The following is a 16,112-nucleotide window of genomic DNA, read 5'->3' as shown; positions in this document are numbered from 1 at the left end:
CTCATCTGCGGGCATTGTGGGAAGATATTTTCAAAGGTTTCGTCTCTCCGTCAGCACAGAAAATGTCATTCGGACCAGAATATCTTCAAATGTGCAACTTGCGGCGAAACATTTCGTACATCATCACTCCTTCACATCCATGAGGATATTCACAGAAATAAGAGGACTTTCCCTTGTGAAACTTGTGGGAAGGCATTTACACATTCACGCCATCTCACTGTGCACAAAAGAATCCACACAGGGGAAAAGCTATTTTGTTGTGACATTTGTGATAAAAGATTTCCTCAAAAGAAGTACCTTGTAGTGCACATGAGGGTTCACTCTGGTGAGAAGCCATTTTGTTGTGACATTTGTGATAAAAGATTTCCTCAAAAGAAGAGCCTTGTAGTGCACATGAGGATTCACTCTGGTGAGAAGCCTTTTCGATGTGATATTTGTGATAAAAGATTTTCTCGAAAGAATAACCTTGTAATGCACATGAGTATTCACTCTGGTGAGAAGCCTTTTCAATGTGATATTTGTGATAAAAGATTTTCTCGAAAGAATACCCTTGTAATGCACATGAGGATCCACTCTGGTGAGAAGCCTTTTCAATGCGATATTTGTGATAAAAGATTTTCTCAAAAGAATAACCTTGTAATGCACATGAGTATTCACTCTGGTGAGAAGCCTTTTCAATGTGATATTTGTGATAAAAGATTTTCTCGAAAGAATACCCTTGTAATGCACATGAGGATCCACTCTGGTGAGAAGCCTTTTCAATGCGATATTTGTGATAAAAGATTTTCTCAAAAGAATAACCTTGTAATGCACATGAGTATTCACTCTGGTGAGAAGCCTTTTCAATGTGATATTTGTGATAAAAGATTTTCTCGAAAGAATACCCTTGTAATGCACATGAGGATTCACTCTGGTGAGAAGCCTTTTCCATGTGATATTTGTGATCGAAATTTTTTACGAAATTCAGCCCTTTTAAAACATCTGAGGACTCACACCAAAGAGAAGCCTTTCACATGCGGATATTGCGGAATATCATTATCGACCTCATCAAGTCTATCGATACACACACGTATCCACACTGGGGAAAGGCCCTTTTCCTGTGACACCTGCGCAGAAACATTTCGTACATCATCACATTTAAGCCGTCACAGGAGAGTGCATTCTAAGGAAAAGCCGTATTCTTGTGAATTCTGTCACAAGACGTTTTCACAACGAGAAAATTGTGTGAGCCACAGGAGAATCCACACTGGTGAGAAGCGGTTTTCATGTGAGTTTTGCCGGAAAACGTTTTCACGTTCTTCCTCCGTAACTCTGCACATAAGGGTCCACACCAGAGAAAAACCCTTTACATGTGCAATGTGTGGCAAAGCATTTTCAAGGAAATCCCTTTTGTCCGGGCATAGGAAACTGCACTCTAAATAAATGTCTGTTCAAATGCTTTGTTCTCAGTACACGAGTTTTAATTTTTGAAGCAAACTTGATTCTTTTATCACAAAAATTTCTTTATTTGAGGCAACATGCATTTCATCACCAATATTAATGTTCGCCATTATTCACTTTCATTTATCAGTTAAAGCAAACTTCTGTTATTATATTTGTCAGTGATATTGTAATCTCAGTTTCCACCTTTTCTATGTATTTTATTAATTTTCTAAGATTTCATTTGTTTTCTTTATAATTTATTGATTAACTTTTATAATAGTTTCTGTAATATGTTTTTTTGCGTAATAAATGGTTTCTTTATAACGTGAGTACTCTACTTTCGGCAGTTCTGCTTTTTACATGTCTCGTGACTCGAGGAAGAACTAAAGGGAGAAACGATTCTCCTATGAATCACAGCCTAATACAACGTGAAACGTGTGCAATGTTTGATTGCACAAGTAACTTTGGCTGTATTGTTTTGGGAACAGGACACAATACAGCCAAAGGGGGGTTGCCTTTGTGTGTGTTCACTAAATGAAGAAATTAGGTTGGGGCTCAGCTTTCTGAATGGGCGTTAACGAGAGTTTGAAGAGTAGACTAGTGTTGCAGTGCTAATTCCGCCTTTTCCTCTAAATCTATAATAAATACATTAATTTTAATTTCTCATAATTCCCCTACTTAGTTATTATCCAAAACCTCATTTATTGACAATTTTAGAGTTATTAAAACGGAGTATTAAAGCAAGTTAGATGTCTTTAAATCTTTAAATTAGAACCTGTTATAATGGCGACTTAAAATATGGCGAAATTAGCCACAGCAACTATGTAAAAACAAAGCCTATCTAAACTCTACAGAAGCCTGCAGTTGTTTGCCGGCGACGGCTATCTTGGGAGCCACCTACGGGTTACGTTTTTATAAACACAGAAAGATGCACTTAGCTTGACATGCAAATGATGACGACAGAAAGGGGGGGGGGGGAATCAGAGAGATACACACACACCCGTGTGAACGGATATCGTAGATTCCTCCGAGCATCATAAACTCGGTGAATATGTAAGCTAGAGACTCTTCATTTTCCTAATAAGGAGCTGGTGAAGTGTCTACACGTCTGGCCAGAATGTTTGGTACATGGCGTAATCAAGGATGATGGTGACTCCTTTGATTAAGTGTCCCATAACGTGGGAGTTCTCCATTAAGAGAAAGGAAAATGTATAAACAATAAGGGAGAACTAGAGCTATAAAAGCAGGTCCTCGAGACCCAAAGTCGGAGAGGACGGGAAGTCGGAGTCCAGAGAAAGAGTCGAGAGGAACAGAACTGGGAGGCCGAAGCAGAACGAGAGGTCGGCGTCCAGAGGGAAGTCGAGAGGACAGAAGAGAATAGAGCGGTTCCAGTCGCGGAGAGCGGAGGGAAGAGCCACCGCCCAGCCATATCTTAGACTGGTAAGTTTATGATGAAAAGATGGATTCTTTCTAGCCTCTTATAATCTTGTAACTAATAACTGCTGTGTTTAAGAATGATAATCCCAAAGTCTATGATCTTATTATTATCATAATGATTTATTGAATTTATAACTATGTAAGATTTACTTTCTCATGTATTAAACTTTATTATGTTTTGCACTATAGGAGTTTCTCATTCTCTGCCAAAACCTCACATGTAACCACTAAAGCTAAATGTTAAAGCATGATTACAGGTTAATTGCGGTTATCGAGTAGTCAGTTGCATGATTACCCGATAATAATAAGCACAACGCGAGCCCAAACCGCGGGGAGGGGTAGAGAGGGGGATAAACTGCTCCATCTCTCTTCATCCCTGAGAGTATACGAGGCTTTTGTCCTAAACCAAACCATTAGACGATAAACCAGAACTGAATATACTAAGGTAAATTAAGATGGCAGACCAAAAGAAAAGTGTCGGAAACGACGTAACTACACTTAGAACAAAAAGTATAGATTATGCCTAGACTAACTAGTTCTGATGCGGCCACAGCCTAGTACACACAAAACCTAAGTAAGAGCAACGAGAAATATATATGTGTGTGTGTGTGCCAGGTGACACTAGATACCCTGGAAGAATTAATATAGATGTCCCATCATGCTCTCTGCTGCCTAACTCTACGCCTGAGCTCACACTTGTTCATCAGGCAACACGCCAGCAATTTACAACTCAGAATTCGCTAGTCCACAGGAGGTGGTTATTGTGGGTGAGTCAGGGAAATATGTTGTGCAAGAAGGACAGGTGGAATACGACCGGGGTATGGCTCCAAGGACAAAAGCACATAGAACAGCTATTATCTTTTAAATTCGTGCCTTTATTGTATCTTTTAGGTGCCAACGTTTACAACCGCATCAAAAAAGGTGATATTACTGTAGACCTTGGCAGTTATGATATTAAGAGTAGCAGGTCTGAGGATTTATTTAACGAGTACAGGGCAACGTTGGGAAAAAGTCGCGAGTTAGGATTGAATTTGAGTGTCTGGAATTCTGCACAAACGCGATACGAGGGAGTACGTGTTTTTGCAATGTTAGTAACATTAGTTACTAACATTGCAAAGAAATTTGATGAATATGAATTATTAAATCGTTAAATGCAGTCATTGTAGGGATAGTGGAGATATGGTGTCATTCAGAATACAAAATATATATTAGGAAAACTGGGTGTGTGAGAGGCAACAAGAGCAAGCAATACTCTGGATTCGTTTATCAGAAGTGATTTTATGTGCATTAAGAATTTGCAGGTAAAAGACCCACTGGATGAATGTGAACGCAGTGGACTAATATGGAATTTAAATAAAGAAATAACTACTGTCAAGGGTAAAGAGAAAGGCTTTTTCTTTCGTAAGGGTGACTATAATTGTCTCAGAAATTTTTCAAGTCTATGCAGTGAGACCAAACTGATGCTGTTACCAACAGCAAATTCTAAATGGAAAGCACTCAGGAAAGTAATCAAAGCAACTGCTAGGCTTTTCCTGCCAACGAGGTAATACAGTTCAACGCTTAATGGATGACTTAAATGGATGTCACACGAACCATTGAGACACGTGGCAGGGAAGAAAAGGGCATGGAATGCATATAAATTATCAGGTGATACAGAAGCCTATGATAGATTTAAATTAGTCTGTAATCAAGTCACAAAGAAGATTAGGCGAGCTTAGCCGAATGGGTAAAGTATCTGCCCGGCAACCCAAAGGTCGCGGGTTCGATTCCCGCCTCGGGCTTGGATCGAAGTACTGCAAAAACCTTGGGAAGTGCAATATGGCCACAGAAGCCGATGCGCCAACAACTACCTTCACTGGTTATATTAACGTAGAAAGAAGAGGTTTTATCACATTGGGCCACTTGATGTTAATGGGTAAACAGTTGATGACCTTGCTCATCAACCTTGCTGACAAATTTAATAAATAGCTAAAATAATAAACAGATCAGTTCTGTTTTGGAAGTTGTTCTTTTGCAAAAGAGATACAAACAACCCCTAGAAACTATCATCACGAAATATAAAAGAGGAAAAAAGCTGCTTGGGAGCAACTGGTGAGCACTCAGTGTAACAATTCTCCCTGGGGGCTTGCTTACAGATTACAAAACATAAAATTCCGACTGGTGAAGTGTTTTCATCGGTTACAACTTCTGATGATCAAGAAACCATATCTTGAGAAACCACCATGAATAGGATCCTGGATGTTATTATTTATCAAGAAGAAGTATGTACGGATCCAAAACTGATAGACATCAGATTGAAAAATGCTTATTATTCGGGCTCGCCTGATGAACTTCCTTTCACCTTTGAGGAGATTGATATTGCTATTCAGTCCATACGTTCGGGCAAATGTCCAAGACAGTTGTTCGGCATTGAGGTGGAAGTACTTAAGAGTGTATGGAATACGGTTCCTGTAGTTATTACAACATTATTCAACTGTGTCTTAATCATGGCATTTCCCTTGCAATTTGGAAAGTTGCTAACTTAAAAATTCTACTCAAAATTCCAAAGAAGCCAAAATTAAACCGCTCTCATATAGGCCTATTGCCTTGTTACCTGTTGTGGGCAAGGCGCTATGTTACGAAAGGACTTTTTTCCCCTGTACAGTTCGGTTTTACAAAGGGTAGAGAAACTGAAGTTGCCATTGCTTCTCTTTTAGAGATAGATCGAGAAACCACTACAAAATATCTGCTCGGCCTCTTTGTGGACTTCAAAAGGCCTTTGACACCCTTTTGTGGCACAGTTCCCTGGAAAGGTTTTAGGAGGCTGAAGTGTCTACACCTACATACCGATTGCTGGTGAGCTACTTTTCTCAGCGCTCACTTGTTGTTAGGAGTGGTTCCATTCAAGTTTCAAGAAAAGTTACCAGAGCATGCCCACATTGGTATATTCTTGGGCCCTTGTGTTGGAATTTAGTGTTCGACTCTTGGTTAAAGAATTTTTTTTTATATACTGCGACTTCAGAATGAGATTAATATTCAACGATCAATGGTATGGCAGTAGAATGGTATAAATGTTTTTGTGTTTATTCTAAAAAAATGAAAATTAGTGTGGAGAGAGAAAGGAACCAGTTCAGCTGTCTTGATTTGTTCTCAGTATTGTGGAAAATAGCACTTAAGCGATTAATGTATTATTCTGTGTGATTTCTATTGATTAAGAGCCATTTTTACCTCTTTTTTTTAAGTTGGGGGCCACTGTTTACACTAAGTGCCTACTTTATTGGATGCTACAATCTTTATGAAATGGATCGCACTTTCAGTAATTGCATCGCAAATTTTTCCCATGCAATAAAAATCAGGTTGGGCAAACGAGTAGGTAGGTAGGTTGTTGTAGGGTTTGAGAGGCTATCAGCAGCTTATGTCATACTGCATCGTATATGTCCGTGCATATAGAGTTTGTTCTGTAGTCGAGTTTCTCGTCCAGCAATGGGTGGATGAAAACCCGAGTTTCCTAGGGAAAAAAATTGGATATTTGGCATATATATTACAGCACCTGAAATAATTTTTATCTTTCAGAAAGGTGTGTCATATTCACTTTAGGAAGACTGTTATTATCATCACTCAAACCAATCTCACATGTATTGCTAAATGAGGAGATAGTATGATCTCTGAAACTGTGTAGTGTGCCATTTTTGCATGGTATTGGGTGACGGCAAAATTTTTCTTATTTCTCTTTTTAAAAACAAAAAAATTATGAATTTGTAAGACTTATGAATATGTAAGAAAGTAATGAAGGAACAGTCAATCATATTATTTAATATTCCCTTAAATGACTCGACTCCATGGCGTTCCACTGCTCATTTCTTCTTATCTATTATGAAGAATATTCAGAAATTGTAATTACCAATTAATTTACAGTTTTCTATCATGTGTTATAAAAAGGTTTTGATCTTTTCAGGTCAATAAATAGAAACGCCTTTGATTCCTACGATGACAGATAACAAAGAAAGTCATCTCATCTGCGAGCGTTGCGACTAGACATTTTCAAAATTACCACAGGGACTCACATCTGGTGAGTATGGGCTTGGCACACCCAGGGTTCTCAGCTGGATATCATCATTCTTCTCTTTCTTTGTGATTCTTTTCTACTTTCTACTTCTGACTCTTTTTTTTGCATTTTCTCTCTCTATCTTTCTCACTCTCAGGGTAACTCGAAAATTTTGTTTCCGCTGGTGCAGCATAAGCCTCAGGCTTCCTTGCACCATATGGCTAATAATAATAAAAGCTTTTGTCTCTTCGACAGCACAGGAAAATTCATTCTGGCCACAATATCTTCAAATCTGCAACTTGCGACGAAGCATTTCGTACTTCATCACTGCTTAGCCAACATGAGGACATTCACAGCGATAAGAGGCCTTTCACTTGTGGGAAGACATTCAGCCAATCATTCAGTTTTATTGTGCACAAAAGAATCCACACAGGGGAAAAGCCTTTTTCTTGTGACATTTGTGATAAAAGATTTTCACAAAAGCAACACCTTGTACGCCACATGAGGATTTCACTCTAGTGAGAAGCCTTTTCAAAATGATATTTGTGATCGACAATCTCTCAAAATTCCGCCATTTTATCACATCTCAGAAGTCACACCAAAGAGAAGCCTTTCACATGCGGATATTGTGGAAAATCCTCCTTGACTTCATCAGGTCTATCAACACACAGAACGATTCAATCTGTCTTCCCTCAATCTGAATTTATGCCCTCTCAGGTGATTATTCTCAGCAGGAGGAAGAATCCCATCAGCATTAGGCATGCTCAAACCATTCAAGGCTTTATACACCTCTATCAGATCATCTCGCCGGTGCCTAGTCTCCAGACACTGCAATTTGCAAAACTTAAGCGTTTCTTTGTAAGAGCAACCCTCTCTTCCATTCACTAATCTTTTTGCCCTTCTCTGTACTCTTTCCAGCAGCTCTACATCCCTCTTGAAATGAGGCTTCCAGACCTGTACGCAGTACTCAAGGCGTGGCGTCACCATTGTCTTATACAAGGGAATAATCACCTCCTTATCCCTGCTAGAAAAATTCCTGTATATCATTCACAAGACACCATGAGCTACTCTTGCAGCCCGTCTGCACTGCTCAGAGAACTTCATATCTGCCTGCACAATTACCCCCAGGTCCTTTCATTCTCTACCACTGTCAGTGTAGTACCACCGAGTTGATACGTTGCTCTGGGGTTGCTGTTTCCCATATGTAGTACTTTACATTTGTCAATGTTAAACTTCATTTTCCACTTCTCAGCCCATCTGCTCAACCTTTCCAGATCCAGTTGCAGCAGCATAGCGTCAGTAGAGTCCTTAATAAATCTGCCAACCTTTGTATCGTCTACAAACTTGGACATTAAGCTTGATATACCATAATGAATATCATTTATAAATACAGAAAACAATAATAGACCCAACACTGAACCCTGAGGGGCTCCACTAATAACATTAGTGGAGGAAACTGCACTGATCGGAAGAAAAGACCTGTCTCCAATCATCCAATGTCCAGTGCCGATGTTCGTTCGCTCAGTTCCGGCGTAGAGTCCTGTGTCGTGGTTTTAGCAATGGGACTCTGGTGGGTCGGCGGCCACCATAACCTATTGCGGTTAATGATCCCCTGATGATCTTGGTGGTGACGTTTCGGGCACCTTCCTCTTTGAAGTCGGCTTTAATTTGTGCCACTGTGGCTCTCCGGTTGGCTTAAATAATGGGAGAACGTCGACGACCATTTTCGTCCACCACCGTTCTCCGCCCGCCCACAGCGCGGTACACGATGAGATGTTATTCCGGAAATGGCGTATTCCCGATACACACTTGATATTGTCAAACGGGGACAGTGCAATTTCTGTACCACTTCTGCGATAGAGCGACCCATGCGCCGGGAATCCACTATCATTCCTCTTTCACAGTCGGTTAACCCATGACGTTTATCCATACTGACATCGAATTAGCTTCTACGTGAATGCAGTCTACCTATAGACCTGCCAAGCGGTTGGTTCATCCAATAGCGAGGGGAGGGAAAGTATCGCGTTGCCTAGGAATCAGGTATTCGATAAATTATGATCTTTCAGTATACGTGGCAGTGAAAGATAGGATAGTTGGCGCTAGTTGTAGGATTTTAGGTGCATCAACAACTTATGCCATATTACGCTGTTTATAATGTCTGCAATTTGCGTCTGTGTTCTGTGATTCTTTTGCCTTTTGCTGGAAGAAAAGGCCGAATTTCCGGGAGAGGAGGAACATGCTTATTTTCATATAATATACAATAAACGGAGCAACATTGCCTTAGTCGCCAATTATAATAATTTCCTGATTGTAGATGTCATAAAGAAATACATTCCTGAATTAGAAGAGTCGAATAAAAACGCATGAAATTTAGAAATCGAATACAGTTGAAAAAGGCAGGAGGCTAGAAAAAGCCTCCTTCCTTTTTCTAGCCTCCTGCTAGAAAAAGTCATCATCATCATCATTAGCCATTTTCAATCCACTGCAGGATGAAGTTCTCTCCAGCAACTTTCCAGTTCCTTCTGTTTTGAGCACTGACCATCCATTTACTACCCAAAAACTCATGAATTTCATCTACCCATCTCCATCTTGGTCTTCCAGGTTTTCTTCTAGCTCCTCTTGGGTACAATTCTGTTATTTTCTTAGTCCATCTGTCATCATGTCTTCGAGCTATGTGTCCTGCCCAAGACCATTTTAGTTCTTTAGTTTTGATAAGAATGTCCTTTACTTGAGTTTGCTGCCTAATCCATGTGTTTCTCTTCTTATCTAACAGTCTGATTCCCAATATAATTCGTTCCATTCTTCGCTGTGTAGTTCTCAGCTTCTCTTCCATTCTTTTGGTGAGTGCCCAAGTTTCACTTCCATAAGTCATGGTGGGGAGTATACATTGGTTCATTATTTTACGTTTCAGACAAACTGGGATATTGCTCTTAAGTATGTGACTATATTTCTTCTCTTGACTTCCAGCCATTTATCATTATTACAGCTAATAACTTGTCCCAGGTAACTATATGACTTCACTTTTTCAATTTCTGCTCCTTCAATCATTATTTCCCTTTCTGTGGCATACTTGTTCATCATTACTTTTGTTTTAGCCATATTCATCTTTAGTCCAAAATCCTTACTAACTGTGCATAACTGATTAAGGTTTTCCTCTAATTCTTTGGGATCGTGGCTTATGACCACAATGTCATCTGCAAATCGTAAATGGTTTAGGTACTCTCCGTTCACATTGACTCTTTTCTGCGACGAGTCTAATCTTCTGAAAGCTTCCTCAAGGGCAGCAGTAAACAGCTTCAGAGATATTGTGTCTCCTTGTCGAACCCCTTTCTCGATTTTAAATTTGCTATTGTCTTTGTCTAGTCTAATAAGAGAGGTAGCACTCTCAAATATTTTCTTCAAAATCATAATATATGGGGTATCTATGCCTTGTCTTTCCAGTGCCCGAAACATTGCCTTATGCTGTATGGAGTCAAATGCCTTTGCATAATCCACAAATGCCAGGCATAATGGTGTTTTATATTCATTTGCTTTCTCCATTAGCTGTGATATTACGTGAAGGTGATCGATAGTTGAGAATCCTGTCCTAAAGCCAGTTGCTCTTTCGGTTGATTCTCCTCAAGTATTCTTTCTAAACTGTTAGTAATGACCCTTGTGAACAACTTCTAGATGTGGGATAACAAGCTAATTGGTCTATTATTTCCAATTTCTGATTTATCTCCTTTCTTATGCAGCAAAGCTATTATTGCATTATTCCACTGCTTAGGCGTCACAACTGTTCTAATGCACTTTGTGAAGAGCCTTGCCAGTTTTTGCGTTATGTCTCTTCCTCCCAATTTTAACAATTCTACAGAACTTCATCTTCCCCCGGGGATTTTTGATACTTCATTTTCTTCAGTGCATATTCTACCTCATCATGAAGAATATCGGGTATGTCGTAGGTGTCGCTACTTTGCAATCCATCTTCCCCACTACTGGTATCATTTCCTCGCTCCTTGTATAATTCTCTATAGTAGTCTTCTGCTATTTGTATTATGCCTTCTCTGCTGTTTATAAGTACACCATTGCTATTCTTCAGTTTCAGTATGATTTGTCTTTCTGTATTACTGCTCATGGCTGCTGATTTAAATCCTTTGTTTTCCCTTAATGTTTGTTCTACTTTTCTTGTGTTAAATTTTCTAATGGCTTTGCTTAACTCAGTATACTCAATTCTCACACTGTCAGTGTTTTTCTTGCTCTTCATTTGTCGTCTTCGGTTCATCATGACAAGTGTTTCTTGACTAATTTTTTCTTCTTTGGATTTCTTTTTCCCTATAGGTTTCTTGGGCTTTATCACTTTCAGAAAGTTGTAGTATTCCTCGTCGATATCTTGGTCCTGAGCAGTCTGCAGAAGCTCAAACTTGTTCTTAAGTTCCAGTACATACTGCTTTTTCTCCTCCTCTGTTATCTCGAAGCCCTTTGTATTATTTACTCGAGTCAGTTTTTTCGTTTCCTTTCCTACATCTATATCAAGTGTACATCTTGCCATTCTGTGAACACTTCCAACATTTACCTTATTCAGGACGGTATATCACAATATATCTTCTGTTAGTGAGGATGAAGTCAATTTCATTAGTTGTTAATCCATTTGGACTCTTCCAAGTCCACTACACTATTATTATGGGGTGCACTTTCTGTGCACCCTTTTCTTGAAAAAAAGTGTTCATTACTGACAGCCTTGAGATTCTGCAAATTCCACAAGTCTTTCACCTCTTTTATTTCTTTCACCAATTCCAAAATTTCCTATAGGTCCTCTTTCTGCGCTGTTTTGCCTTTTTCCAACCTTACCATTGAAGTCCCCCATAATAATAGTGTAGTGGGTTTTCTGCTCATCTAGAAGACTCTCAATTTCGGTGTACATTTCTTCAACTTCTTCTTCATCATGGCTCGATGTTGATGCATAAATCATTATAATCTTTAACTTGTACGTCTTAGAAATCTTGAGTATTAGTCTTGATACCCTTGGTGATGTACTTTTGAATTCCAAAATGTTGTTTTTAAAATCTTTATGGACCAGAAATCCAACTCCACCTTCACTCCTTTCACTGTTTCCATTGATGTACAGCAGATTTTCACTTGATAAACTTATATGTGATTCATTTCTTCTTGTTTCAGCCAAACCGATGATATTCCAATTCACATTTTCTAATTCCTTTTCCAGCCCTAATATCCTGTCTTCACCGATGAGTGACCTTGCGTTATAACAGGCGAAGTTCAGTTACCATGCATGGCAGCCTGGTCGTACCCAGAGATTCTTAGCACCTTCTTCTTCCACTCTGATCCTCTCGCTGCCGTAAGAGGGAGAGTGAAAGCTGCTGGGGACTGAGGGCCATTTCTTTTGTCGTGCTGTCATATGCTGGAGGGTTTGGTCTTTTACTCTTCACGCTGACCAGGCGTCTTGAAGAGAACCACTCTACACGTTCGTTGCCACCTAAGTGTCATAACAGAGCTTACCATCGAGAAGGTGTGCATGAGTGGATTTTAGGGAGGCAGGCCAACCGGACTTAACCTAAATCTTCTGTAATAGAGAGATATTGGATCGATCAGTGTTTTAGGCTGAGTGTCATAACACACAGGATACCTGTTCCCCTCTAAGCCCCTATAGAAAAGTATATGTCATTAAAAAACTCTTTTTAAATAATAGTATTTTATTTTAATTAATAACTGCTTAATTGTAGTGAAAAGCACGAAAGTGGCATTATATTAAGGAATACAGAAAACGTCACCAAATTTCTGTTACGTTGGAGAGTTTTGAAATATAGCATAAATAAAGATTTTCATATCGAAATATATTGGAATTTGGAAACTTTTTAGTATTTGACATAAATTATTTTATTTAAATAATTATAAATTAACCAGTCCGGCAGATGGCGTGAAAGAATAGAAGGTTCCTTCTGTTCAGGCAGTCACCAGCTGAATTGTGAATTCAACTTTTATAACGGTTATTTTTGGCCTTGGCTGTTGATGATAATTTTGTTCTCTACGAAGTAGTCTGTCGATATATTAAGATTCTATTTTGTTTTTAAAAAGTTCATTGGGAGGTTGTAATTGCGTGTGTGAGGTAAGAAGTACAATTTATGGAGATTAAACGTTGATTAAAATTCTTTAAAAGTATCTGTGAATCAATGAAATATTTATGTCTCAACTTCACAAGCATTTCAGCATTAAGTGCTGAAATGTTTGTGAAGTGCTGACAATACTAATGCAAATTTTGGCTGGCATAATTCTTTATATACAAATTTAAAATATATGAATCAAAGGATCATAAAACTAACCGTTACGCACATAGTTTCCACAATTGTTTACGATTTGAATTAGAAGAATTGGACGTAGATATAGAGAATACAAGAATCCCTTGATTAGCGCAAGACTCGAATTAGCGCGGTTTATATTTAGCTACCAATTTTCGATTAGCGCGGTATTTTGGCTTGGCCTAAAGAAACTGAAGCTGGTGATGCTACGAAAGTCAGTACTAAACTACGAATGTAAATACACTGCTAAAATATGCATAACATTAGAGAACATTCGAAAAACATATCGCTTGTTTTCTTAGTGAGCGCGCTGCCATGTTCACCTTTCTAGCAAAAAAAAAAAAAAAAAAAAGGCTCAACCAGGCTATAAAGTTTCCAAAGAAAGCGATTCGAAATTAAAACCCGTGGTTATCTATAGAAATGAAACTCCCAGATCTTTCAGTAAAGGTTTTAATAAAGCAAGCCTACCTGTTGTTTGGCGCCCTAATAGAAAAGCTTGGGTCATAAATTTTTTCATAATTTTGTGTTAATGAGTATGTAACCAAATAGTGAATGAATAGACGTGGTACTATTTGATGTTCCCTTCGATCATTGAAAAGCATGACATTCCGTTGCCTTTTGTTGTTGACCAGTGAAAAACATATTTAAAATTATTTAGTTATCAATTGAAATAGGTTTTCTATCATGTATTATAAAATGAGTTTCATCTTTTCAGGTGAATAATTAGGAACACCTTTGAGTACCACGATGGCTGATAACAAAGGGAGTCATCTCATCTGCGAGAATTGCGACAAGATATTTTCAAAGCCTTCGTCTCTTCGTCAGCACAAGAAAATCCATTCTGGTCAGAAAATCTTCAAATGTGCATCGTGCGACAAGGCATTTCGAACCTCATCACTCCTTCACGGCCATGAGGATATTCACAGCAATAAGAGGAGGAGTTTCACTTGCGAAACTTGTGAGGAGACATTCAGTCGTTCATCCAGTCTCAATTTGCACAAAAGAATCCACAGAGGGGAAAAGCCTTTTCATTGTGACATTTGTGAGCGAAAATTCTCACATAATTCGGCCCTTTTAAGACATCTCAGAGTTCACACCAAAGAGAAGCCTTTCACATACGGATATTGTGGTAAATCATTTTCGAACTCATCACATCTATCAAGACACAGGCGGATCCACACCGGAGAAAGGCCCTTTACCTGTGACATCTGTGCAAAGGCATTTAGAAATTCATCTAATTTAAGAGGACATAAGAGATTGCATTCTAAGGAAAAGCCGTATTCGTGTGGATTCTGTGACAAGGCCTTTTCACGACGAGATCAGTGTGTGCGCCACACGAGAATCCACACGGGTGAAAAACCTTTTTCGTGTGAATTTTGCCGGAAAACATTTTCACGCTCTTCCGTCCTAACTGAACACATAAGAGTCCACACCAGAGAAAAGCCCTTCACGTGTGCAACGTGTGGAAAAGCATTTTCTCAGGTGTCCCACTTGTACAGGCATAGAAAACTTCATTTGAAATAAATATCTCTTCAAATGCATTTGTTTCCAGTATTCAAATATGTTTTTGCATCAAAAGTAATGAAACATTTATGAAAAATTTCTTAATTTGAGGCAAAATGTTTTTCATTACAAAAAAACTAATAATAATTTTATTTTCGCCATTATTCACTTTAATTAACTAATTCAAATTCTTTCCCTTTTTATATTTCTTATTGATATTTTAGTCTCAATTTTAATGTTCTTTGTATTGTATTAATTTCCTAAGATTTCATTTGCTTTCTTTATAATTTACTGATACTCTCTAATATTTAATTTTTATAACGGTTTCTGTAATATGTCTTATTGCGCAATAAAAGCTTTCTTTATAACGTGGAGTAGTCTAATTTGAACAGTTCTACATTTTACTTATAATTACGTGAAATGCGAAAATCGTTGAAAACTCCATCAATTTAACATTTGGTGGCGAGCAGAGAGAGAATATTTGTTGCATTGGACTTGAATTTCTGTAGAGGGTACTCTTTGGGAAATCTATTTGATGGGACTTGTTTTTCCTAAGAACAGAAGTAGCAGGGTACAAAAATGCAGAATAAAAGGTAGTTACGTCAGTTTATTTGTTGGACTGTGTTAAACAGTAAGGAAGCCCTCCGGACTGTTGTACATTTGAATTATATTTTTGTGTATTTTTTGTTACTTAATCAAAGATTGGATCGTTCCTCAAGCAATCTGACTAAGTATTTAAATCAGAAGTTCCAGTTTCTGAAGTTTCCTTTTCTGTCTCCACAGCCAAGATGGTATCAGCTTAGTGTTTAGGGCAGTGTGTTGTTTTCCTTGAGAAAAACTCCATGGACATGGTAATCAAAGTAAACATAATTTAAATTTCCAAAAATTATTAAGTTATTACAATATTGTACAGACATACATATATACAATTCCTTACATATACTATTCTTATTCTTGTTTCTCTACATTAGCTAATCTGAGTTGACTATTATATGGTCAACTCATACGCCTGACTCATTCTTCTTGTCCTAACTAACTACTAACACTTGTACATTCACTATACCTATTTCTTTTACTTCTGGATCCAATTCCGATTCATATGTTAACAATGAAATATACTACATTCATCTTTCAGCTGTGTTCACACCATACTGTTACAATATTCAATCTGCAATACACTGTTACAATACCAATCTTCAGTACACTAAAGTCCTTACTTGTTACTGGTCATCGGATAAACCAACAAATCTTCATAAATTAGAACACTATATTTAGCATTGCTTATTTAACTTAATTATCTATTATTTTAAAAAATATTCAGATTCCTTCTTTTTTTACTTTACTAACCTTCCAGCACATTATAGCTATTTGTATCAATTTCATCTAATACTCATTCCTTCGTTTCCCTAATATTATGCACTAACTCTTTTTAACAT

General features: G+C 38.1%; 1 protein-coding gene across 1 annotated transcript; it reads left to right on the top strand.

Annotated features, from left to right (window-relative positions):
• Positions 1 to 237: 237 nt before the first annotated feature.
• Positions 238 to 14,697, top strand: LOC150090645 (uncharacterized). The gene is made up of 3 exons (XM_090374912.1): positions 238 to 1,267; positions 3,751 to 3,819; positions 13,901 to 14,697. The coding sequence occupies exons 1-3, from the start codon at positions 310 to 312 to the stop codon at positions 14,695 to 14,697; spliced, it is 1,824 nt and encodes a 607-aa protein (XP_090231038.1). The 5' UTR covers positions 238 to 309.
• Positions 14,698 to 16,112: the final 1,415 nt, after the last annotated feature.

Source organism: Mastigoproctus giganteus, chromosome 1 (assembly GCF_048544385.1).
Source record: "Mastigoproctus giganteus isolate SK-2022 chromosome 1, ASM4854438v1, whole genome shotgun sequence".
In the NCBI taxonomy this organism is placed as follows: Eukaryota; Metazoa; Arthropoda; class Arachnida; order Uropygi; family Thelyphonidae; genus Mastigoproctus; species Mastigoproctus giganteus.
The sequence above is the reverse complement of the archived record's forward strand: the minus strand, read 5'-3'. Positions and strand labels throughout refer to the sequence as shown.

What these genes read in the sequence shown, in the direction of transcription:
- LOC150090645 (XM_090374912.1), top strand. Translation starts at nt 310, where the DNA reads ATGAGGGTTCACTCTGGTGAGAAGCCATTTTGTTGTGACATTTGTGAT. An exon ending in TGGTGAGAAGCGGTTTTCAT is followed by an intron (nt 1,268 to 3,750) that starts GTGAGTTTTGCC and finishes TGTATCTTTTAG; the next exon opens with GTGCCAACGTTTACAACCGC. An exon ending in TGGCAGTTATGATATTAAGA is followed by an intron (nt 3,820 to 13,900) that starts GTAGCAGGTCTG and finishes GTGAATAATTAG; the next exon opens with GAACACCTTTGAGTACCACG.